The 25,769-nt window shown below is 39.0% G+C and overlaps 1 protein-coding gene across 2 annotated transcripts in view; it reads right to left on the bottom strand.

Annotated features, from left to right (window-relative positions):
- The window catches only part of LOC127419275 (low molecular weight phosphotyrosine protein phosphatase-like), a 31,784-nt gene extending 6,783 nt beyond the window's left edge, over positions 1-25,001 (bottom strand). Inside the window, exons 1-8 of one of the 2 annotated variants that reach the window (XM_051660552.1) lie at positions 24,169-25,001; positions 23,497-23,545; positions 23,178-23,376; positions 19,066-19,179; positions 8,403-8,476; positions 7,188-7,301; positions 4,226-4,287; positions 702-807 (exon numbers count right to left, since the gene is read on the bottom strand). In XM_051660552.1, the coding sequence (XP_051516512.1) occupies positions 702-807; positions 4,226-4,287; positions 7,188-7,301; positions 8,403-8,476; positions 19,066-19,072 (363 nt within the window). In that variant the 5' untranslated portion in view covers positions 19,073-19,179; positions 23,178-23,376; positions 23,497-23,545; positions 24,169-25,001. Of the gene's footprint in view, positions 1-701; positions 808-4,225; positions 4,288-7,187; positions 7,302-8,402; positions 8,477-9,070; positions 9,153-19,065; positions 19,180-23,177; positions 23,377-23,496; positions 23,546-24,168 lie in introns of those variants that run through there. The other variant, XM_051660551.1, reaches the window with a different exon arrangement.
- Positions 25,002-25,769: the final 768 nt, after the last annotated feature.

Raw genomic sequence — 25,769 nt, 5'->3', positions numbered from 1 at the left:
TGGTGTTTTCCTTATTACATCACGTGTTGTTCTGAAAGCAAATAGAAACTAAAGAAACACAGAATGTAGGCTGTCATTCTTGCAGAATGACCGAGGGAAAGGGGGCGCGTGAATTTATATAAATAAAATAGTCTACTCCTCTCTCGCCGTTGCTGGCATGCCAGTAATTACCCCTCTGCGTACAAATGCTGGCACGCGTGCCATAGGCTGCCAACCCCTGGTTTATTGTGTATGTGCTTTCCCTACTGTACTCCAGGAAGTCTTTCTGTTTTGTTTACTTCTTTTTCAGCTCCATCCGATGACGGGTGTTACCCCGGTCTGTTCACGCACATGCGCACTCTTCAAAAAGCTGTAAGAATGCCGCTTACTGTATGTGTTTACATGGCAAGATAAGCCGCGTTCTCCAGGAGAAACCTAGGTGTGTTAAGTGGCATAAGGAAACCCATGTTTTCGTTCATTTCAGAAAGCCGCTTTCTGCAAAAACCCAGAAATAAACGGGTGTATGTAAACAGGGTCAATTTGTCAGACAGAACTTTCATTTTTGGGTGAACAATCCTTTTAATTTGCACATGCGATTCTATATTTAAAAACTGTTCCATTTGGAGTACCTAAAAACATACAATGTGCAATTCACTCTTTTTACATTTGGCAATAAATGACCAGTGTTTGGGGCTGAACTTGCTGTGCGCGTGTGTACTTACATAGTAAGGGTCTTGGATAATCAGCTGTTTTTCAGGGTCATAAAAGCCGAGCAGCTCAATCTTGGCTTTACACTTTTTCACGCTGCTTACCATCTTGTTCAGATCTCTGCAAGAAAATACACACACATTAGATATTGTGCAGCCAGTGGACTGATGCATAATCATATCAATGAAAGGCTTTCTACACTTCACTGCAGTTCTTGCAGTCTAATTCAAGAACGTGATGAGCTTGAGCACCAATGCAACTTGAAAGGGTCAGTCTGTTCTTTCTCTAAAAGCCCTGCAAGACAAAGACACACAATCTAATGCACACACAATTGAAAAAAAAATATTTTTTACAAATAGCAACACACCAACCCCTGGAGACTGATAATGGTTGTGGCCAATTATGAATGACCAGAATATACTGCAGCTAATAACTACAAATGGTACGATGTACTGCAATCCTATTCCAGTGGGGGTTTCCAGTATAGCAGAGGCCTGAACGGGAACACAACCAGACTGTACTCTTTGAAAATCCCTAATTTTACCAGATGTCCAGTAGGCTAAGGGGTTCTTTTAAACTGTTTCTTCACATTCAGTGTGACTTTGTAAAAAATGACGCAGAAATGTAAGTATAAATGTATCTTTAGGCCTTTTGCCTACTTTTTAGGGTGCCCAAGTTTAACCTACAGTATGTACCTACAACCTATTTTCTCAACATCGATTCTTAAATCCTGAAATCGATATTTTACTCAACCCTCTACAATTCAAAGTAATTACTCATGTATGTGATCCAATTTCATGCTATGCAACCAACCAAACAAACAAACAAACTAAATTTTGACATGAAACGAACCAGGTGCATGCCAAAAGTGCTAGTGTGTAAGCACCCTTATTGACAGAGAAATCAGAGAGGAGACGGGGCAATCCAATTTGAAAATTAGCATCACTATGCCCAATTTACGCCAGATTCACACTGTACAGTATTTGTACTTTTGGCCATGATTTTGCCATATGCAACCAATTTCGAGGGATCGTCAAAGATTTGTCATGGGGCAAAACTGGCAGTCTTTGATCACTTAGTGTGACATAATCACTGACATCCGATTAATTGCCTTTGAATCTTAGCATCCGACAAAGTTTTGGTACCGTCATAAATTTTGCAACGCAGTCGTGTAGTGTGACTGCTCCTTCGATGGTCAAACACTTTCAATAGGGATGATTAGGACCAAACTCTTGGCTACGATGTGTACAGTCTGCCATAACTGAACAGTGTGCCATGGCTTTTACCCAAGATCTCACTGAGATTATATGGTACCGTCTGACAAGCAATAATCGTAAAGATCTAACCCAAATCAACTCCTACATGTGCACTCACCGCTAGCCGTGGCTCCAACACTGAGATCATTTTAATTAGTCATTTATCACATGCTTTCTTATTCAAAGAGACTTGCGGTACCACTTACAGTACCCTTGGGCAACAAAGGGGTTAAGCGTCTCGCTCAAGAGCACATTTGCAATGGAGGGTCTTATTAACTATACAGTTCAGGGATCACCCCTTCCCGGTTTGAACCTATGACCTTTTGGATTACCAGCTCAGGTCTCTAAGCATTAAGCCAAACACCCCTATACACAAACTCCTAATACAGATGCAGCCATAGGGAAAGGGGAAAATACAACAATTGATGACTTCAGCTGTATATTTTTAACCTTGATTAATCCAAGACAGAAATCCATCGCTTAACTCAATGGCCTGTTGCTGTGATTGCAAGAAGGCTAGATGTCAGTCCATTGTGCTCAGCATCAGGAGAAGAGAAAAGCAGAGAACAAGGCCCACAGAGCAAAGATGAGGAATCTAAAGAACTCAGTAATCTTCTTAATAAGCACTGGATCTAGCATGAACATGTGACTCAGATAATATCCCCCTACACTCCACCCGACAGAAAAGCGACCCTCCTGTCCTGTCTATTTCATTCGCTCTATATTTTACTTTCTTCCTCGCCTTTGCTTCTCCCTTTCACCAATGAAACAACTTACAGCCACCACTACTCTTTAGTGCTGACTTTGACCTACTCTCAGCCTTGGACGGTATACCCATGAACCATTTCATGCATGTTGCACATATGGCAAGTTTGATTTTTGTAGCGTATTGACGTGCATGTAAATGTACTTAAAAATGTTTTAAACATATTCAAGAGTTTAGTTTAAGACAGTTTGTAGATGCTATATATTATGCCGTGCTCTCAGGTTTATATCTGATTTCAGATTTACCCAACCCTAAAAAACACTTTTATAAGTAAACTGTGGCACAACAGCCAAAGATGTCTGTCTAGCGTTTGTTTAGATATAAAAACAAATAAAAAACAGTGAATGAACATGTGCATGGTGCCTTAGGGGCCATTCGGACCAAACACATTCTTGCTTTTAAAAGAAGTTAGACGCAACAAACAGAACAGAACACAGGGGTCTTGAGGTGCGTTTTTAAAATGTAGGTTATTTTAACTTGACAGAACATCTTAAAAACACGCCATTCCTGTATGAAACAAAAAATAAAAAAAGCAAGACATGGCACTCTACCACATGTGTACATAGAAAAACAATAGAAAAACAGCACAGACAAGTGTGTAAACGTGTGTGCAAGGGCTGTTCAGACCGAATATGATCTTGCTTTTAAAAAAAGCTAGACACAGCACAACGAATGGAACAGAATGCAGGTGTCTCAGGGTGTGTTTTAAGAAAGTTGACGTTATATTAACTTGACACATCATCTTAAAAACCGTGCGCCAAAGCTCTTAGGGAACTAGCGAAAGCTTTGTTGGCGAGTTTAACGGATAAAAATATATAAGATACATTTGAGTGTCTGGAAAGAGCTGGGTCAGCTTGAAATCAAGAGGAAATTGGATCTTGGACCATTACTTTCTCAAACACGTGTTTTTCCTCTGCGTCCTTGCAACGCACCATCACAAATGAAATCAACAGATTTGCAGCGTTCTCTGATGTAGTGTACACTAAAGGCCAAAGTATACTTTGGTTTTCTGCGTGCGTGAGATCTAAACTAAACAAAGTAATACGTAAAAAGTATACCCTAGCCTTAAGTGTGTAAGCGCCATTGGCCGTATGGCTTCTTTTTTTTTAGAAATGTAAAACCTCTTCAATTTCATCCTGTGCTTTTAGACTCACTCTGCTCTTGACAGATCTATGATACATTTCTTTCAATCGGTTTCTTTCTTGCTCAGTTTCTGCACATCAATCAGCATTCAGAGAGGCAAAGTAAGGTCGTGAGTTGGTAGTCTGAATCTGTTCACACATTTGGCAAAAGCAATAATTAAAAGTAATTATTATGAATCCCCCCCCAAGGGGCTCATTGCTGCCCATTATTTTGTTACTTGTAAACTCAACAAGAAGACACAGGGGAACCCCAGTCCAAATATTTGGCAGATGTTTCTTTGAAGTTCTCGATCTGAGATGGAATAAAACGAACAATAAAAAATAAAAAAAACGCTACTTCTAAAAATACAGTCGAGTCAAACAGACACACATACCTTAAGTTGCTTTCGTCCATGCAGAGGATGTGATCAAACGTCATAAAGTCGTCTTTGGTGACCTAAGAAATAAAGAGACTGTATGAGATAAACAAGACTTGATTTCTGTTGTCCAGCTGTGACCCATTGGGCACGGGCCAATGGTCCGGCCTGCATCCACTCCTCCCTGCTATTTCTCTCTAATTCTTCCAGTCGCTCACCAAAAGAGGCAATTCGGCAGCATGGAGAGCACGTCGCTGGTTTGGACAAGCTCCATGGAACTTGAGCAAAGGGCTGGACTGTGGGTCGACATGCTTTCCTTCTAAGTTCGAACATTCACTGCTCTTGTTCAAGACACGGAATTATGAAATGGATCAAAGCACATCTGTGGATGTGTGTACATATGTTGAGCAACAACAGCATAATTCTTCTGGGACGGCATTGCACAAAGTCATGATAGGAATATATCTTTTCAATTTAAATAAAGAACTTAAGGATACTACACCCAAAGATTTACATTCTGTCATTATTTAGGCTACTCACCCTTATGTTGTTACAAACCCTTATGAATTTTTTTTTCTTCTGTGGAACACAATTTTCACTTTCATAGCACTGGGAAAAAGATGCAATGAAAGACTAAGATTCTGCCTAACATCTCCTTTGTGTTCCATATGAAAGTCATAAGGGTTTGGAACAAAAGGAGGGAGTTGTTTGGGTGAACTATCCTTTTAACATCCAAATAAATTACACAATGCCTGTTTGGCTTGACTTGGACCATTGACAATCACATTTGTTTTTTTGTATAATCGTGGTCGTGGGATCTGTTGATTTGTGTGAGGTCAACATAACAAACATGTCTTTAGCGTGAGCTCAGCTTTGTATATCCTCGTATAAACCTGACCTCTAAAGGCCAAGCTAAAGCCTGCCACATGACTAGAATATTTAACTGACAGCTTGAGTAAGTGGGAGGAAAGAACACTAAGAGTTTTACTCAATCTGAGAATATGTCAATAAAGGCAAAGGTGATGCAGCGGCCAAATAAACATTTTGAAAGTTTCAGTGATGTTGCAATATTCTTGTAGCACCAATTAAGTTCTGTTTTCTCAATTCTCAATTACCCCTTTTTTCACCATCACGGTGTCAGAACAGTTTTTTCAGTTTACACCAAAGAAGAGGTTCTGAGCCAAACAATCTTATTTGGCCCATTAAACCTGCTGGTGACCTGGAACCAGTAAGGTCACAGGCCAAGGGCAGATAATGTCACCAAATAGATTTTAAAACAACGTAAATGCAAAACAAATCTAGATGGTACAAAACTGCATTATAACAGATACAGTTTAGCAGAGATGATCCACTGGTATTAAAATGAATGGGAGGATTGTAACGCACAATGGCCAACTGATGTAGAAAAGGAAGTCCCACATTTCAGGTAAAAGAGTCAATCATCTTTTAGATACAGGCATCGCCTGTCAGTCAACTCAAGAACACACATGCGTGGAGGCCTGGGTAGCTCAGCAAGTAAAGACGCTGACTACCACCCCGGGAGTCGCGAGTTGGAATCCAGGGCGTGCTGAGTGACTCCAGTCAGGCTTTCGAAGCAACCAATTGGCCCGGTTGCTAGGGTGGGTAGAGTCACATTGGGTTAACCTCCTCATGGTCACCATAACGTGGTTCTCGCTCTCGGTGGGGCGCGTGGCGAGTTGTGCGTGGATGCCGCGGAGAATAGCATGAAGCCTCCACACGCGCTATGTCTCCGCGATAACAAGCTCAACAAGCTACGTTATAAGATGCGCAGACTAACGGTCTCAGACACGGAGGCAACTGAGGTTCATCCTCCGCCACACGGATTGAGGCGAGTCACTACGCCACCACAAGGACTTAGAGCGCATTGGGAATTGGGCATTCCAAATTGGGGAGAAAAGGGGCAAAATCCACCATTGGTCGACCTCTATACTGTATATTACATTATAGCTAGCTCATGAACATTGCTAAATTAAATTACTTTTTGTTAAAGTTCTCAAACCTCTGAGAAAGACTTGTAAACAAAAGACCATGATTCAATATGTTTGTTTGTTGGAAGGTTATGTAGTAATGTAGTCAGTTATGTCATGGTTAAGATCTCAAGTCAGTGAGAGCATTTACATGCTGATAACATATGTGGTCATGTAGACACCTTACCCATCTTTCCTTTATTGGGGTATGGTCTTTTTTTAAAAATTTTTTATAAGCAGATTTTTTTGGTAGTTTTTTTTTTGTGTATTTTTGTGCATGTAAACACACTCCATTTCTGGGAGAGATCGTAGTCCCCATCCCCATCCAAGAACTATCACCATTTTGGTGGAAAAGAGGTATATATTGTCTTAACAATAGAACAGATGTTGTCTTTATGATTTATGTGCTGTGAATGATGTTTTAATAACATAATACAGAGCAACTGTGCTCTATGTAAACACACACCAAACATTATTTGGAAGGCAATTCAAAACAAACTCTGTCCAGAATTTTTGGGAAAGTGCATGAGAAAGATGAAAAATGGCTAAAAGCGCAGGGGGAGATGGGGGAGATGGAGAAGAGGGAGAGGGTCAGAGGTCAAAGGCAGAGAGACAGTGGATACCTGTCGAAATCAATTTATAGGCAAGAAAAAAAAAACAGTAAAGGAAGAAAGATGAAGTAACTTTTATATGTTCAGTGTATGATAAAGATAAAACACTTTATCATAATCGTGCAGCCCTAGTTTATAGGTTCTTCTACTTCTTTCCATCAATCTATAACTCACACAGACAAAATCCCAACTCAGCAATAACTGTCATGCCGTGTGATCTGTCTTTATGCCATGTTTCCTGAGGCAGGCCAGACCACGGGCATCAGGAGCGCTCCCAATATTCCAATGAGCGGTGGCAACAGAATCTATAACCCACTGTAACACACACAGAGAACACGGTTCTAGCGTTGAGTGCTAATGAGAGTCAGGACACCACCATACCTGCCGCGCCACGTGCCTCATGGACACGCCTTGTCTCTTCATGCAGGCCAGGCCGCGGTGATCCGGGGGGTTTCCGATCTCATAGGTGGACGTTGCAGCACTGTCTATTCTCCACTGAAGACACATTCACATTAACACAGCATTGATGATGACAGCAGCTCAGTGTACATGGCAGATTATATACATAAACATGCACAAACGCACACAAATTAAAGCATATATAAAAATTGGGTTGGTTAGTAGCGATGCAAGTGTTTGCAGCTTCTGAATTCAGAATTAAGCGCAAAACATAGTCTAGGCAAGTACGTGAATGGAAACGCTTCTAGCTATACAAGCTTGTTTTCATGTGTCAGTGCTTTTCGAAATTCGCCAGAATCCATTTTGAAACATAATGCAAGTATGTGCTGCATTCTCAGTGTTCCCACATGAGGCACTATATCAGGCATTGGTGTAAATGTCTTCTATGGTTTATTTTCTCTGTCAGGTCAATAACTGTCAAGGTGGAGCAACAGTTTAAAGAGAATCTTTATGAGCAAGTTAGTTAAACATTTGGCGTGTTATTATTCAAATAGGCAGCAATAAACATTTGGTTTAATGGCACAGAAAATAACGAGTACAGAGATTTGCTACCACCACAGTAATGCAGAAATGTACGATAAAATGTACAACGGAACTGTGCGCTGGGCTGGCAATGCATCAGCCAAGCATTCGTAACTATGTTTACGAACTTGCATAGAATCTGTTTCTGGCCTTAAATTTACAGGCTGGAATGCATCTGACACCATAACTTTGTACTTTGGCTGACAAGGCTAATGTTTTGTCAAACTCTCATAAGTGAAGTCAAAATAATACAAAAATACTCTTTTGCTAGAGTAGATGTCATAGATGATTTGATCCTTAAAGAGAGCATTAAAAAGTTACTGCTGACCCCTACGATCTTGCCAGATGCATTTTCCAGCCTTCTCCTACAGGGATAAGGTTCTGGGCAATCAAGACAAAAGCAACAAAACTTCTTTCCAAAACTGGAAAGAACAATCTTACCTGGCCAATAAAACTGATAATAGTGATGCTGAGAGGCTCATTCAAAAGCCAAGGTGCTGCTAGGCCAAATGTACTTCAAAATACTTTCCTTTGTAAAGTTCTTGCAAATGTCAGTATGTTACATTCCTATGACAATATATATTGATCAATTTATCATTCCATGTCTTGACTTGCCTTATCCACCACCCCGTCATCTGTGGCCATCTTCCTGAAAACAGCCTCAGCGATTGGGGATCTACAGATATTCCCTGTGTTACAATAGAATAGAATCAATTAGTTTTGTTTCTGCACGTTCCTGAGTCTTAGGTACTGTTACATTACTACTGCTATCTTGCAACTAAAGTAAATTCCTTATAGACACCATTGGGACCAAATAAACCATAAGGAAATCTTTCCTATGTGAACTGCAATGCGAATATGTTGTAATTTAAAATAACAATGCTCACTAAATGGGCAGTTTAGGCAGATGTGCAGAGCATTATGATTCAGCTAATGCAAAACTAATGATCGTGGACACATTGATGGGTGATAAATACAATAAAATGCCAATAGTTAGAATCGATACTCTTTCAAAACACTCCAAATGAGACATTTAACGTGTTTATTGCTAATAAGTGTTCATTAATGTGTCAAATGCATGTAATCTGCGCTGGTTTTATGCATATGCCGGTATAAAAACTCGTGACAGCTTTCATTCACTGAATGCAGCCAGTGAAACGGTGATTAATAGTGATAGTTTGGCTGTTGTTTCTGCCAGATGTGTATAATACTTTTCGTACTGCCCAATTAAACATCAGATTAAAATTAAAGATGATCTCTCGATAGTTTATAAACGGTCTTACCCAAGCACACGAATAACACCGACTTTCCACTGGGAGCCGCCATATTGGTGTGTCTAAAGTCCCTGCGTCACCGCTGCGGGCTGCCCGCCATTCCGCCTGATTCAAATTCACCATAAAAATCACAGCTTTAATTAAAGGTTTGATAACGCTTTTTACGGACATAAATGGACTTTTTGAGTGAAAGTGGTTTAGTTTCTGTTAATAATTTATAAGTTTAGTTTGTGGGGCTTTAATCTGTGTGTAAAATGTAAGAGTAGTGTTCCATGACACGAATAGTTTGATCCATTCTAACAAGTTCCTGCAGCTCCATACCTCATTGCGTATACTTCAAATTAATATTTTATAGTTGCCTTTTACAACAAACACATACATATATTCGGCCCATTAATTAAATCTGCTGGAGACCCGGAACCAGTAAGGTCACAGGCCAAGGGTTGGATAATGTCACCAAATTGATTTTAAAACAACGTAAATGCAAAACAAAACTAGATGGTACTAAACTGCATTATAACAGATACAGTTTAGCAGAGATGATCCACTGGTATTAAAATGAATGGGAGGATTGGAACACACAACGGGCAACAGATGTAGAAAAGGAAGTCCCGCATTTCAGGCTAAAGAGTCAATCATCTTTTAGATACAGACATCACCTGTCAGTCAACTCTAGAACACACATGCACATTAGCTGAACCAGCCTGAAAAACAGCGTTTTTTTAATTTATTTTTTTAATTTATTTTTTTATGTGATCTAAACTAAAAGATGCACAATTTATGATACCAGTGTTGTCAGATTTTACTGCTGATTTGAAGTATGTTCATTGATCGGGATTTTGACCAACCGTTTCGGAGATTTCGTTCTTTCCCCATTCAAGTAGATAGGAGCTGTACATTTGTGTCACTTGTTTACATTTAAAATAGTGGCCCAGCCAGCCCAGGAGAGTTCCAAAGTGGACTGACTTGCCCTGAAAAGCACTTTGATTATAATCAACAAATCTGTTAACACTTCAAGTGGCCAATGCAATGCCTGTTTACTTGACGGGCACCCTGCTCCTATTTTTGTTGCGCTGCACAGCTAATCAAGCCACTATTTTTTTCCCATTTGAACTAAAATGATTTTGTTTATAAATATCACGTGTTCCTTCCAGAATATTAAAGCCCAATATAATTTACCAGGTACCTCATTTTTTATGTTTTTCCATATTAGAATGGCCATGCGGGCATATGGGGTGCCTTGGGACTCCCAATTACCTACTCATCCTTTGCGCAAACTCATTCTTTCTTCTGAGGGATCTCCCTCTTCTGCTTCAGTTATATATCTATACCTTCTTGAACATTCCTACAAACCCTTGTCTATTATAACTGTTTGGGCTAAGGATCTTAATGTTGATGTGGACGATTTATTTTCTGATCATGTATGGGAGATGTTTAAGCTGTCCTCAAAGAACCCTAATCACCAAATGATACATTGGAAATTACTACATAGGGTTTACTTGACTCCCTCTCTTTCACTTTTTTGGACCCAGCTCTCACAGGACTTATCAAATCTGCCAGACATTGATTTATGTTTGACTTCAAGCCTTTTCTTTTTGAATGACTTTTGGGATCTTATCCATTCGACAAAGAAGTTTACTGTTGGCTGCCCTCACAGCAGCAAAAAAAATTCTAGTCAACTGCTGGAATCCTCCTCACACAATGGACAGATGAACGTCTTTACTAGATATTATATCGATGGAACTCTCAACCTCTCGTATACATGGGTCCATGCTGAGACTGTGAATATGTGGTATGCTGCTTTTGATACTGTGTCAACTTTTTTATCATCTTTGTAAACCCTCATCTTCTTTTTATTAGTTTTATTTATACATTAATTTATTTTTGTTTATTTATTTTGTATCTAGATTCTGTGTATCTTATTTCTATATCCTTGGAGTCTACCAGGAGTGGGATAGGTTTGGGGTAGGTTCTAGATTATAGGGTTGCTCTTTGTCATGTATTCTTGTTTTTCTGCATTTCGAAATGAAAACTCAATATAACAGTTAACAAAAAAAAAAAAAAAAAAATTATATATATATATATATATATGTTATGTGTGTAAACTGATTACTAGGAATTGTAGTCATTATACATATTGTATTAGAGGCAGACCGATGTATTGGTTTTACCGATTAATCGTGCCGATAGTTGCTTTTTGGAACTATCTTTATCAGTAAAAATCTGTGCCGATGGTGGCTTCATCATTTCTTCATTTCAAAATAAGAGTCCCCGGTGTATTTCGGGCTTGTTTATATTTAAAAGTCCTGCATTATGCACCAAATCTTGATTTTTTTCCGGTTATTTGGGGGATTTTGTTTGAACAATAAACTTCATCTGAGATTTTATTCATTTAGGACTCTTTGTCTGTGCCCATCATACTAAAGAAAGAATAAGACTTTTTTTTTCTGACATTCTAAAAATCAATTTTAAAAACTATCGGCTGATTTATCGGTTATCGGCCTTTCCCACCACCTTAGTTATTGGCAAAATCCACCATTGGTTGACCTCTATACTGTATATTACATTATAGCTAGCTCATGAATGTTGCTGAATTAAATTACTTTTTGTTAAAGTTCTCAAACCTCTGAGAAAGACTTGTAAACAAAAGGCTGATTCACTATGTTTGTTTGTGGGAAGGTTATGTAGTAATGTAGTCAGTTATGTCATGGTTAAGATCTCAAGTCAGTGAGAGCATTTACATGCTGATAACATGTGTGGTCATGTAGACACCTTACCCATCTTTCCTTTATTGGGGTAAGGTCATTAGTGGCAAAAACTGATAGGTAGATTATTGTCTATTACCCCATTTTTGCATTGCATGTAAACACTTTTACCAGCATTCTTACCGGCTTATCCAGTGTGCACAAGTGTTGTGTGCATGCCTGTTAACACTTTGATGTCAAAAGCAGAGAATAATCAGATGATTTCAAATCTTACATAAACTAGTTTTTCTTAATTTTTTTTTTAATAAGCTGATTATTAACAATAGAACAGATGATGTCTTTATGATTTATGTGCTGTGAATGATGTTTTACTGACATATTACAGAGCAGCTGTGCTCTATCAAAACACCAAACATTATTTGGAATACAATTCAAAATAACAAACTCTGTAGAGAATTTATTCGGAAAGTGCATGAGAAAGATGAAAAATGGCTAAAAGCCCAGGGGGAGATGGAGAAGAGGGAGAAGGTCAGAGGTCAAAGGCAGAGAGGCAGTGGATGCATGTCAAAATCAATTTATAAGCAAGTAAAAAAATAAAAAAAATGTAAAGGAAGAAAGTTAAAGTAACTTTTATATGTTCAGTGTATGACAAAGACAAATTGCTTTTGGCTGTAAATAAGGATTGCCCATATGAGCTCTCATGCCAAAACTGGTTTTATCTGTGTATATGCGCATGATGGGGCAGGAGTGAGAGTGATCAAAGTCAGTTTGGTCCTTTAGGTTATTAATGAAGAGATAATTGTGTGTTTGTAATGTAGTATACAGTGAGAAGAGTGTTGAAATTAGGGCTGCACAATTAATCCAATAAATAATTGAGACTACAATTACAGCTGAATGAAAAATGTCAATTTCAGCATTCTATTTAAATCTACTTCCATTCAATCAAAATGTACTATTTACAGCATGTTTTCTTTTTTTTTTTTTTTTTACAGTGGTTGAGCATTGTAGCCAATTCAAGACATGTCAGTTGCTCCCTCTGTGTATAATTTATATAAAAAATTATAACAGTTTTGTTTATTATGCTGATGAGAGGGTTATTGTGAAGCTGCAACAATAAAATAATACAAGAACACTTTTCAGCTTGTTTTGGACGTGTAGCCTACACAACACAACCCATGCTCAACACAAAATAAGAATTTAATTGTAAATTATATTGATCGAAATTAATCACAATTACAATGAGGGGGTCACATGACGCCATGCAAGGAGCAGACGTGTGAGCGACGAGCTCTGCGTACTTTGCTAAATTTTCAATTATTTTCATGTTATAATCTGGTGAATTTGATACACCCAGTTACACAATTGCTTTTTGATGCAAAACATGGCAAAAAAGTCAAAATCCTTGGGCTGTGGAGACATTAAAAGACACTTACGTGTTCAGGATGAAAGCCCCGACAGACCTGGGACTCGATTTGGATGGCGTGGCGGGAAAGGTGATCCAGCGTCAGTTGTCCAACATGTCGGTGATGTTGACGAAGGTTCTTGCTGACTTGGAGGATCTCGCTGTAATACGTCGATCGATTACGGCGATGGAAATAAAATTATCTGAGTTAGTCACAAGAGTGTCTGATGTTGAGAGACGAATCGATTTTCTGGAATCTTCGGAGAGGGAATTAACCGCTAATCCGCACGCGACCAAAGTTGATTTGGAACATCTCCTTGAAAAGCTTGAAGATCTTGAGAATAGAAGCCGCAGGAATAACGTTCGAATTGTTGGAATTCCTGAGCATGAGGAGGGCAGAGATATGGTGAAATTCCTAGACGAGTTTTTCCCGAGTCTGCTCGACATAGCAGGCCACAAGCTGGAAATCGAGCGAGCTCACAGAGTGCCGGCTCACAGATCTGCTGAGGGAGATAGGCCCCGATCGATTCTGGCCAGATTTCTGAGATCATCCGATAAAGATCTTTTGTTGCGCCAGGTGAGGAACAAAAGGAAGCTTTCTTGGAAGAACCATAATATTTTCTTGTTCCCGGACTTTGCGAACACAACAAGAGAGAAACGCGATCGGTTCAAGGAATGTAAGAAACTCTTACATCAGAAAAAGATCTCGTTTGCTCTGATGTTTCCGGCCAAACTGAGAATAGTATTTACATGTCCAAATCGGGCAATGTCTTTTATAGAATCAATGACTGAGTAAACCATTGGATGTTTCTCATGTGAGTGGGTCAACTTGCTGTACTTACTCTTGAGGAAGCTGGGCGACATTTTGGGTTTTTTGCGTTGGCTCCGCCAAGCGGCTGGAGCTTGTTTTGTGAATAACACTTTTCCTTAAAGAAACTTTTGCACTGAAGTTCCCTGCCAGTTTGAGAGTGGACACTACGGATGACCGCAAAATATCTACATGCTCACACAGAGGATGTCTTTTATAAAGTTGATGGATTGTGTAAGTCATGGTATATATGTTTATACGGCCTCCGAGTGAATTGACTTGACCATCCAGGGAACCGGGATGCCAGTTTTGTTTCTTTTTGTGTTGGTTCCACCTAGCGACTGAAGTTTGTTCTATTGAATAACACTCCTTTGGAACAGCTGTGGATTAATCTGTTCGTTCTTTGTGCTTATTCCTCCTGCTGGCTGTAGTTTGTTTTGTTGAGTTTTTTTACGGGACATTGGAATGATTACGTCATCCGCTGAACTTATAACAGCCAGCTCACTGAACATATCTGAATGGTTTTATATCAGCTGGAATTTGTTTTGTGGAAGATCACACCTTTGAGACAGTTCTGAGAATGAATCTACACATTCTTTGTGTTCATTCTTCATACTGACTGGGTTTATTTTACAAAGTATTTTCTGTTATGTAATTTTGCTTCACAAATTTGTGAGGCAAAATTGAGCAATACGATGGCAAAGTTGTCGTGGGCTCTCGTGGGCATTCATGGACCTTTTGAGTTTAGAGGGACTGTCGCCGGTTGGCGCTTTCGTGCGTGGGGTTAATGTGCACATTTTTCTTTTTTCTGTTTGTTTTGTTCGGGGAGATGTTCGGGGTTTGATTGTTTCACTAATGGGGAATGTGGTCTGTATAATTTTGTTTTTGACACACAATTGATTTTTTCTACTATATCAAAATGTCAAATGTTAATATGAGTATACTATCTCTCTCCACATGGAATGTAAATGGGTTGGGGCACGCCATAAAAAGAAGGAAGGTTATTACTTTTCTTAAACGTAAGAAAAATGATATAGTGTTTCTACAAGAAACACATCTCTCCCCGCAGGAAGCGGACAAATTTGGGAAGATATGGGGTGGACATGTTTTTTTTAGTGTTGGCTCAAGTAAGAGTAAGAGAGTCATTATATTGATTAATAAACATCTACAATTCAAATGTCTCAAACAGACTAAAGATAAATTAGGGAGAGTCATTATTGTTTTAGCTGAAATTCAAGGGCAAAGGTTGATTTTGGCTAATATTTACGCACCTAATGATGATGATCAGGACTTTTTTATAGATCTTGAAGGGATGTTGCAAGCTGCTGGCACCCCTTATGATATAATGTTGGGAGGAGACTTTAATCTTTTGATGGATTCAGTCCTTGATCACAGTGAAACAAAAGTGTGTAAACCCCCTAGAGCAACATTGACGCTTCACAGGATGTGTAAAAATCTTGGTCTTACAGATATTTGGAGACTTTTGAACCCAACCGGTAGGGACTATACATTTTTTTCATCAGTTCATAAAATCTATTCTAGAATAAATTTTTTTTTTTGATATCCAAATCCCTAATTTCATCTGTTGTTGATTGCTCAATTGGAAACATTTTAGTCTCAGATCACGCCCTGGTGAGTTTAGAGGTGATGCCACATATAGAGAGAAAGAAATCATATAGTTGGCACCTTAATGTATCCCTTTTGCAAAATCCTGATTTCCAACAAATGTTAAAGACTGAAATCAGTGTTTATATGGAGACCAACTGGTCCTCAGGATCCTCTGTGGGCGTGGCTTGGGAGGCACTTAAAGCGGTTCTTAGGGGTCGGATCATACAGTATGCCTCATTCATAAAAAAATCCAAAGCACGAAAACTTGTGGAGTTGGAAGGAAATACTAAAAGTGCCGAGGCAGAGCTGAAGTGCCGTATGTCATATGATGGCCTCAGAGAATTGACCCTATTGAAATATAGATATAATACTATTTTGTCACGGAAAGTGGAGTTTTGGTTATTCAGGGCAAGACAGTCATACTTTGAGTCGGGTGACAAAGCAGGGAAGCTTTTGGCTAGATATATAAAGCAGAGAGAGTCTTTTTCTACCATTCCCTCAGTGAAATCTGCTGGTGGTGAAATATTTACCTCAGCCATTGATATTAATCATGCTTTTAAAGAATTCTATCTTGAACTTTATAGTTCCACATCTTCGTCTACTGATAAAGATATTAGAAACTTTGTGGAACCATTAGACCTTCCTAAACTGAAGATTGAGCAAAAAAACGCTCTTGATTCTGAGATAACCTTGGAGGAGCTTGACAAGGTAATTAAGTCCCTACCTACAGGCAAGGCTCCGGGGACAGATGGTTTTGCCGCAGAATTTTTTAGATCCTATGCTACAGAACTGGCTCCACTTTTGTTAGAAGTTTATACTGAATCATTAAAGAAGGAAAATCTTCCTCCAACCATGACACAAGCCCGGATCAGTCTGATTCTTAAAAAGGACAAAGATTCAAGCGAGTGTAAGAGTTACCGTCCAATCTCCCTGATCCAACTAGATGTAAAAATATTGTCAAAAATTTTGGCTAACCGATTAAGTAAAGTTATGACATCTCTTATACATATAGATCAGGTGGGGTTTATTCGGGGCCGCAGCTCTTCTGATAACATCAGGCGTCTCATCAATATCATGTGGTCAGTGGCGAATGAAAAATCTCCGGTCGCTGCCATCTCACTTTACACCGAAAAGGCGTTTGATATGGTAGAATGGGATTATCTTTTTAAGATTTTGGAAATGTATGGGTTCGGGAGTATATTTATTGCATGGATTAAGTTACTTTATAAACACCCTGTAGCAGCGGTACAAACAAATGGATTAATTTCAGATTATTTTACTCTGAATAGGGGCACTTGGCAGGGTTGCCCTCTTTCCCCATTATTGTTCTGTCTTGTCCTGGAACCATTAGCAGCCGCGATAAGAAAGGAGGATGATTTTCCAGGGGTGACAGCGGGAGGTGTGGCGCATAAGCTTCTGCTTTACGCAGATGATATTTTATTATTTGTCTCTGAACCCACTAGATCTATGCCTTGCCTCCACAGAATTATTAATTCCTTTTCCAATTCTCAGGATACAAAGTCAATTGGTCTAATTCTGAAGCTTTGGCGCTGACAGAAATGGCTTTCCAGCCGGGCGCCTTACAGTGGCCCAAACAGGGCATTAAGTATTTGGGCATTTTATTCACAGCAAATTTGTCTGATTTAGTTAAGAGTTAATTTTGACCCTTTAATAAAAAGGTTTTCTAGCGATGTGGGCAGGTGGGCTTCATTACATTTATCGATGATTGGGAAGGTTAATGTTATTAAAATGAAGTGTATTCCAAAATTCAACTACCTGCTTCAGTCTCTCCCTGTAGATGTCCCCTTCTCTTATTTCAAGCAATTTGATAACATAGCGAAGTCCTTTATTTGGAATGGTAAGCGCCCCATGTTAAATTTCAATAAGTTACATAGGCCAATTGACAATGGTGGGTTAGGCCTACCCAAGATTTTGTTTTATTATTATGCGTTCGGTCTCAGACATTTGGCTCATTGGTCGCTTCCATCTGAGAGAGCCCTTCCCTGGTTTTGTATTGAAAAGGAAGTTCTTGCCCCTATCTCGCCACTGCAAAGCCTTTCGATCAAACTAGCCGGAGAGGTTAAGTTGCACCATGTTATTTTGCATTTGCACTCGATATGGACAAAAGTGTCCAGAGAGTTTAATTCAGATATTTATTTAAATGCAGCCTCGAGCATATGGCTGAACCCTAAACTATGTATTAATAAGTCCCCTTTTTGTTGGTCAGATTGGATTGTGAGGGGGGTTAATGCACTTGGTGACCTATATGAGGGTGGAGTATTGAGACCTTTTGAAAATTTGGTTAAACATTTTGGCATTCCCAAATCTCAGTTTTATAAGTATTTACAGCTTCGCCACCTACTCTGCACTATTTTTGGCAGTGGCACGCACCCCCCTAAAGCGGCAGGTGCTTTGGGAGTGGTGATTGCTGCTTTTGGAAAAGGACATGAAGCATCAGTGTATTACTCCCTACTAATTCAGAGTCTGGGGGATGGAGCCTTGACTTCTCTCAAGAGAGTATGGGAAAAAGATTTGAATTTGGTATTGGAGGATGGAGTGAGATTTTATTGGACCCCATCTAGATTATATAGGCTTGGTCTTAAAGTCACACCCACTTGCTGGCGGGCCAATCAGAAGTTTGAGACACTACCCATGTCTTTTGGGGGTGTGTTAAGATCCAGGAGTTTTGGTTGAGAGTTCAGAGGTATTTGTGTGATGTTTTGAACACTCAGGTCTTGCTTTGTCCCAGACTCTGTATTTTGGGTGATGAGGCGGTCATGCATTTAGGGGATAATCACATAAAAAATTGGGTTCTGACCAGTCTCATGATCGGCAGGCAAGTAATTTTAAGTGGAGCACCCTCTTTTTCGGAGTGGTGTGTGGAAATGGGGAGGGTAGCTGCATTTGAAGAGGCGGTAAGTAGAAGGCTGGGGTTTAGGAACTTATTTGCTAAAAAATGGGGCAAATATTTAGTTTTTTTGGGGGACACTTGGGGAGGGGATGTGGAGAGTGTAGTTTAGTTTAATCATGTATGTTTATTATTATTTTATTTATTTATTTGTGTACATATATATATATATATATATATATATATATATATATATATATATATATATTTTATTTTATATATATAATTATTATTATTTTTATTTTTTTTGGATTGTGTGTGTGTTATGTGGGACCACAGGGGTGTTCGTTAGGGGTCAGGGTGGGATTGTATTAGTAGGGTTTAAATGTAAAATGTTGATTCTTTATATATGTGTTGAGTTTTTTCCACTGTCATGTGCATATGAATCAATAAAAATGTTAATTGCAAAAAAAAAAAAAAAAAAAACACAAAAAAAAATCACAATTACAATATCAAAGCAAACAATCAACCATTTTGATTTTTATCATAATCATGCAGCCCTAGTTTATAGGTTCTTCTACTTCTTTCCATCAATCTATAACTCACACAGACAAAATCCCAACTCTGCAATACCTGTCATGCCCTGTGATCTGTCTCTATGCCGTGTTTCCTGAGGCAGGCCAGACCACGGGCATCAGGAGCGCTGCCAATATTCCAATGAAAGGTGGCATCAGAATCTATAACCCACTGTAACACACACAGAGAACACAGTTCTATCGCAGAGTGCTAATGACAGTTTGTTAAAGGTTTGATAATGCTTTTTTATGGACATATATGTACTTTTTGAGTGAAAGTGGTTTAGTTGCTGTTATTCATTCATAAGTTTAGTTTGTGGGGGGTTTAAGTTGTGTGTAAAATACAGTGCATCCAGAAAGTATTCACAGCGCTTCACTTTTTCCACATTTTGTTATGTTACAGCCTTATTCCAAAATGGATTAAATTCATTATTTTCCTCAAAATTCTACAAACAATACCCCATAATGACAACGTTAAAGAAGTTTGTTTGAAATCTTTGCAAATGTATTAAAAAATAAAAAACGAAAAAAATCACATGTACATAAGTATTCACAGCCTTTGCCGTGACACTCAAAATTGAGCTCAGGTGCATCCTGTTTCCACTGATCATCCTTGAGATGTTTGTACAACTTGATTGGAGTCCACCTGCGGTAGATTCAGTTGATTGGACATGATTTGGAAAGGCACACACCTGTCAATATAAGGTCCCACAGTTAACAGTGCATGTCAGAGCACAAACCAAGTCATGAAGTCCAAGGAATTGTCTGTAGACCTCTGAGACAGGATTGTATCGAGGCACAGATCTGGGGAAGGGTACAGAAAAATTTCTGCAGCATTGAAGGTCCCAGTGAGCACAAGTGGCCTCCATCATCCGTAAATGGAAGAAGTTTGGAACCAACAGGACTCTTCCTAGAGCTGGCCACCTGGCCAAACTGAGCGATCGGGGGAGAAGGGCCTTAGTCAGGGAGGTGACCAAGAACCCAACGGTCACTCTGACAGAGCTCCAGCATTTCTCTGTGGAGAGAGGAGAACCTTCCAGAAGAACAACCATCTCTGCAGCACTCCACCAATCAGGCCTGTATGGTAGAGTGGCCAGACGGAAGCCACTCCTCAGTAAAAGGCACATAACAGCCCGCCTGGAGTTTGCCAAAAGGCACCTGAAGGACTCTCAGACCATGAGAAACAAAGATTGAACTCTTTGTCCTGAATGGCAAGCGTCATGTCTGGAGGAAACCAGGCACCGCTCATCACCTGGCCAATACCATCCCTACAGTGAAGCATGGTGGTGGCAGCATCATGCTGTGGGGATGTTTTTCAGTGGCAGGAACTGGGAGACTAGTCAGGATCGAGGGAAAGATGAATGCTGCAATGTACAGAGACATCCTTGATGAAAACCTGCTCCAGAGTGCTCTAGACCTCAGACTGGGGCGAAGGTTCATCTTCCAACAGGACAACGACCCTAAGCACACAGCCAAGATAACAAAGGAGTGGCTCCGGGACAACTCTGTGAATGTCCTTGAGTGGCCCAGCCAGAGCCCAGACTTGAACCCGATTGAACATCTCTGGAGAGATCTGAAAATGGCTGTGCACTGAAGCTCCCCATCCAACCTGATGGAGCTTGAGAGGTCCTGCAAAGAAGAATGGAAGAAACTGCCCAAAAAATAGGTGTGCCAAGCTTGTGGCATCATACTCAAAAAGACTTGAGGCTGTAATTGGTGCCAAAGGTGCTTCAACAAAGTATTGAGCAAAGACTGTGAATACTTATGTACATGTGTGTGTGTGTTGTTGTTTTTTTTAAATTTTTTTTTTTTTATAAATTTGCAAAGATTTCAAACAAACTTCTTTCACGTTGTCATTATGGGGTATTGTTTGTAGAATTTTGAGGGAAATAATGAATTTAATCCATTTTGGAATAAGGCTGTAACATAACAAAATGTGGAAAAAGTGAAGCGCTGTGAATACTTTCCAGATGCACTGTATAAGGGTAGTGTTCCATGACAAATAGTGTGATCCATTCTAACAAGTTCCTGCAGCTCCATACCTCATTGCGTATACTTCAAATTAATATTTTATAGTTGCCTTTCACAACAAACACATACCTTTTATGAAAACCTATAGACAGTAGCGGTTCTAGCTTGTTTGCTGCCCTGGGCGAAACTCCCTTCACAAAAGTTGTTGACCGGGGGGGTTGTGGGTGGTTGGAGATGAGATGGCAGTGGTGCCACTTATTTCCGCACCCACGCACAACTAATTTTCCTGGGCCCTTCTCCCGGCAACCAAATTGATTAACAATGCTGCAATGCTAGCATTTCTTGAACAGGTGTACGATATGAAAAAAGCAGTATAATTGACCATATGTTGAATTTGAACACCTGTCTCTGCTTTATTATCATCTTTATTTTCATTATATTTATCATATTATCATCTTTATTATCATAACTGGGATATTATTATATTATGTTGGAGCTTTGACTATGGTATTATTTAATAAAAGTGAATGTTTATCATTAAATTACAACTGTATATCTCCCTGACATGTTTGCGTGACTTCATGCAACCACATTTAGGCAAAATCAGAGTTGACCATTTCCACACGAGTTTCCAAGTTGAAAGTCCAACTTCAAGTGGCTTCCCATTGCACTTTTCCTAATGGGAAGCAGAAAATTCAAAATTCCCGAGTTTAATGGAACACGTTCCCTCCAAGGACTCACAAAACCAGAAAAAAAAAAAGAAATTAATTGAAATGTTTTTTTATGACATGTACTTTGTTGTGCTAAAAGTTGTGCTATTGTCTACTCAGGCTCAGGCCCTGTGAATTCAAGCAATAGCTCTGTCTATGTCCCAAGTTATTGTCTATAAAGTACCATCTTTTGCCAGTAAATTGCACAACAATGAGAAGGAAACATTTTCCTGGTGTCCTTTCTGGCTTTCATAAGCCTAATCCTGATACTATTATTGGTAGCACTATCGCCTTTAAAAGGGAAATAGTGTGTATACAGAGGTGCTCAAGTTGTGGGAAAGTCCTGTTTTCCAGACCATATTTAGAATAAGTTTAGAATGTATTTTTCCACTCAGCTGCCCAGCATGCTTAGCCATGCTTTCTCTGTTATGAAACCAGATTATATTTCAGTGTATTGATCACGCAGAGTCACTGCCAGATAAGTGAATTTACTACACACCACATATGCACACACTCATGCACAAATTCTGACAGGCATGATAAGGAGTTAGGCCAGTGAAAATACAACATAAATCAATGATGTTGTGAGCATATGATGTGACTTTATTGCATGAACATTCTACATTTATTCATGATGGACTAGACTATTCTATAATACTGAATTGTATTGTACTTGCACAAAAGGATATGTGCTTCACAATACTCCTAAATTCTGTTCCTTTTAGTGAAGGCCAACAAAATGACTATCCATCCATCCATCTTCTATAGCCGCTTGTCCTATGCAGGGTCGCGGGAAGAGCTGAAGCCTATTCCTGCTGTCTCGGGCAAAAGGCATGGAAACACACTGGACAGGTGGCCAGTCCATCACAGGACAACACACACATTCACACTCTCACTCACAACTATGGGCAATTTTGGAATGTCGGGGAAACCAGAGAACCCTGAGGAAACCCACTCGGACATGGGGAGAAAATGCAAACTCCACACAGAAAGGCCCAGCTGAGCAAGGACTCAAACCCAGGACTTTCTTAATGTGAGGCAGCGGTGCTACCCACTGAGCCAACAGCAACCAAATGTCTATGTCAAAGGATATCAGTTTTGTTGTTGTACAAAAAATCTTTGTTGGATCTCTGTAAGTTGGATTCACACGTCACCTCCCTTAAAGTTTGGCACTGTTTAAGTCAGTGAACCTGGAATATGGTTTTCATTATATCACTCACTGGTTCATTCTCTGTGACATTTATGAATTTAAGCCAAAAAGAAAGCTGAAAAACCTTTAAGTATCTCTTAGGGTGAAATTATTTGCCTACAATTTTGAGGGGAATCATAACTACTGAACTAGCAGAACTACTGTAGCTGCTAATATAGTAATTTTGTTATTATTCAAAAACTGAAATTCAGTTTGCAGCTGCTCCACATGCAAATCTGGAAAACATAGTGTTTACCTCTTGTATGATCAAATTCTTTACATTAATGTCTTCAGACTCACACAGAAGTGCAGTATGCTGTCCTCTGCAAATGTCCAACAAATTTGACTGAATAGGCAACTTCTTTTCCAAGATGACTGAACGTTGCTGCCATGACAGTTTAGTCAAACAACACGATTCCCCCTAAGTAGCAGCTTCATTGTATGACATCAGTTGAAATGGTTTTGGGGTTCAAATCTGTCTCGTTTTGCAATACCCAAGCTGAAACAAAGGACATTTATGTCTTAATAATACGTTAACAATTTAACTGCAATTTCAGCGTCTGCCATCCTCTAAAATTTCAAAGGCCTGCAGCAAGATCTTTTAAAAAGTTGTACAAACCTGATCGGATCAGTTCATTTGATCATGTGCCCTTCAAGGGATGCCAACACTACACGGAAAGGGAAAAAGTTAGTATTATACTTATGAGTATAACAGATCCCAGTTCGTAAATGTGTTTCTAGACCTAAAAACCCTTGCCAATCAAGTAAGGTTGTTTGCTGAGGGTCTGACATAATCATTCTCATTCTAGACCTACATGATTAACCTTGGAAGTCAAACAATAGCATTGTGTTGCTGGAGATTTTGAATGTTATGCAGTGGGAACAGCTGGGTTTACTCTTTCTTATCAGATATCATGAGATCTCTGGAATCTTTCAGAAAAACCCTTAGTGATGATTTTAAGGTGTGGAATTGTTCTGATGCAACCTTTCATTTGTGGGATGTGTAAATTAGGTCAATGGAAGGTCATAGTTTTGGTTGATTCGTCATGTTGTGGATTTTATTGGGTTACGAAGGCTCTGCATTTTAGAGAAGTGCTCATTGTGGCCTGCAAGATTTGGATCGAACAATCCACTATATGATACCAGTATCAGTGCATTTACATATTCTTTTTGTAATTATAGTTATTAAGGGTTAAATGATACAGTGTGGGATCTTAACATCTCTCTCGCTCTCTCTCTGTGTGTGTGTATGTGTGTGTGTCTTACTGTATTTCTCTTGTATAGGACTGACATGATAATTGTGGAAGCTCTGAGGTCAGAAAAGCCATATATTGGTTTTAGTGTAGCCCACTGCTATTGCCTTGGGTGTCTGCCAGATAACAGAGTTGAGGCTTTAGATATTATGTACAGCAGCATGCCTCTTATAACACATAAATTACATCTACATAAATTCCTCTGGTTCTGTTCTGGGCTTCATAAGTGGACGGTTGCTCCCTGAAGTCAACTGCTTGCTGCATTGTGCACATTGTGCAATGCAAAGACACAGGAATCTAGGGAAAGTCTGAAAAATGTATATGAAAAAAGAATAATAAAATTGTATACAACAAAGTCATGAGCATAGAGAATACACAGTTTTACATTTTTAAAGAAAATGAGAGTGGTGTGCAAAACTCACCGCCACAGTGCCATCCTCTGGTGTCATGGAGATCCTGCATTTATCTAGATCTCCTAATGTATTTCTGCCATAAATTTGTGGTAAGTTTGTTTTAACCACAGTGGGAGTGTAAAACAATTACATTTTATGTGTGGTATATCTATGTTGCTTTCCTTTAGATAGCACTGGCACTTATGATAATAAGTCTCAAATCTGCACACGGGTCCAACAATCAAAAGTACAGCAATGGTAATATTTGACAAAAAATGGTTCTAAATTTTTTGCCTGACAACAAATTAAATTCTACATCCCTTAAAGGAATATTCTGGGTTCAATACAAGTTGAGCTCAATCGACAAAATTTGTGGCATAATGTTGATTAGCACAAAAAATAGTTTTGACTTGTTCCTCCTTTTCTTTAAAAAAAAGCACAAATCTGGGTTACAGTGAATGGGGCCAATCCATTAACGTTAAAATACTAACTTTTTCAAAGACATAAACAACATGTGTATTAAGATGATTTTAATGCAATAAAATCGTTTATTAAACTTTTCTGTGTAAAGCTATAGCCAATTTTACAACTTCTTTGCCATGATAATGTAATGTCAACAAACTCTAAAACCCTAGACAACTTTACAGCTCAAATAATACATGAGTTTTAACAGAAGAATTAATTTAAGTGATTTTATTCAATTATAAGCTTCACATTTCTGCCTTTATACCTTCCAGAAATTGTCCCCATTCACTTCCATTGTAAGGGCCTTAATGTAACCTCAAGTTTTAAAGAAAAGGAGGGACGAATCGCAATACATTTTTGTTGGAATCAACATTATTCCACAAATGCTGTCCATTGAGCTTAACTCGTACTGAACCAAGAATAATCTTTTAATGCTCAGGGGAGGAGATATAAGATCATCAGGTGTGCATCAGGCCAAGCAATGCATAAACAGATGTTAAGATAAAGAAAATCTGTTGTAATCCAATTCTGAAGTGCTGAAATCCACCATACAAAATGTATTTTTGCTGTGTTGACCTTCACATTGTGAAATTAATTATACATTTTACAGACACACACAGGACACATTTCTGTATAAGTAGTTGAGTAACAGAGAAACAGTGCACTTTTTTTTAAGTTTCCCAAGTGTGCTTGTAATAGTCAATACATTTTTAATTGATCATTTACTTAAAATGCCAATACAAAAATATAAATTACTTTAATCTTTTAAAAGAGACATACTG

The sequence above is a fragment of the Myxocyprinus asiaticus genome, chromosome 28, assembly GCF_019703515.2.
Source record: "Myxocyprinus asiaticus isolate MX2 ecotype Aquarium Trade chromosome 28, UBuf_Myxa_2, whole genome shotgun sequence".
NCBI lineage: Eukaryota > Metazoa > Chordata > Actinopteri > Cypriniformes > Catostomidae > Myxocyprinus > Myxocyprinus asiaticus.
The sequence above is the reverse complement of the archived record's forward strand: the minus strand, read 5'-3'. Positions and strand labels throughout refer to the sequence as shown.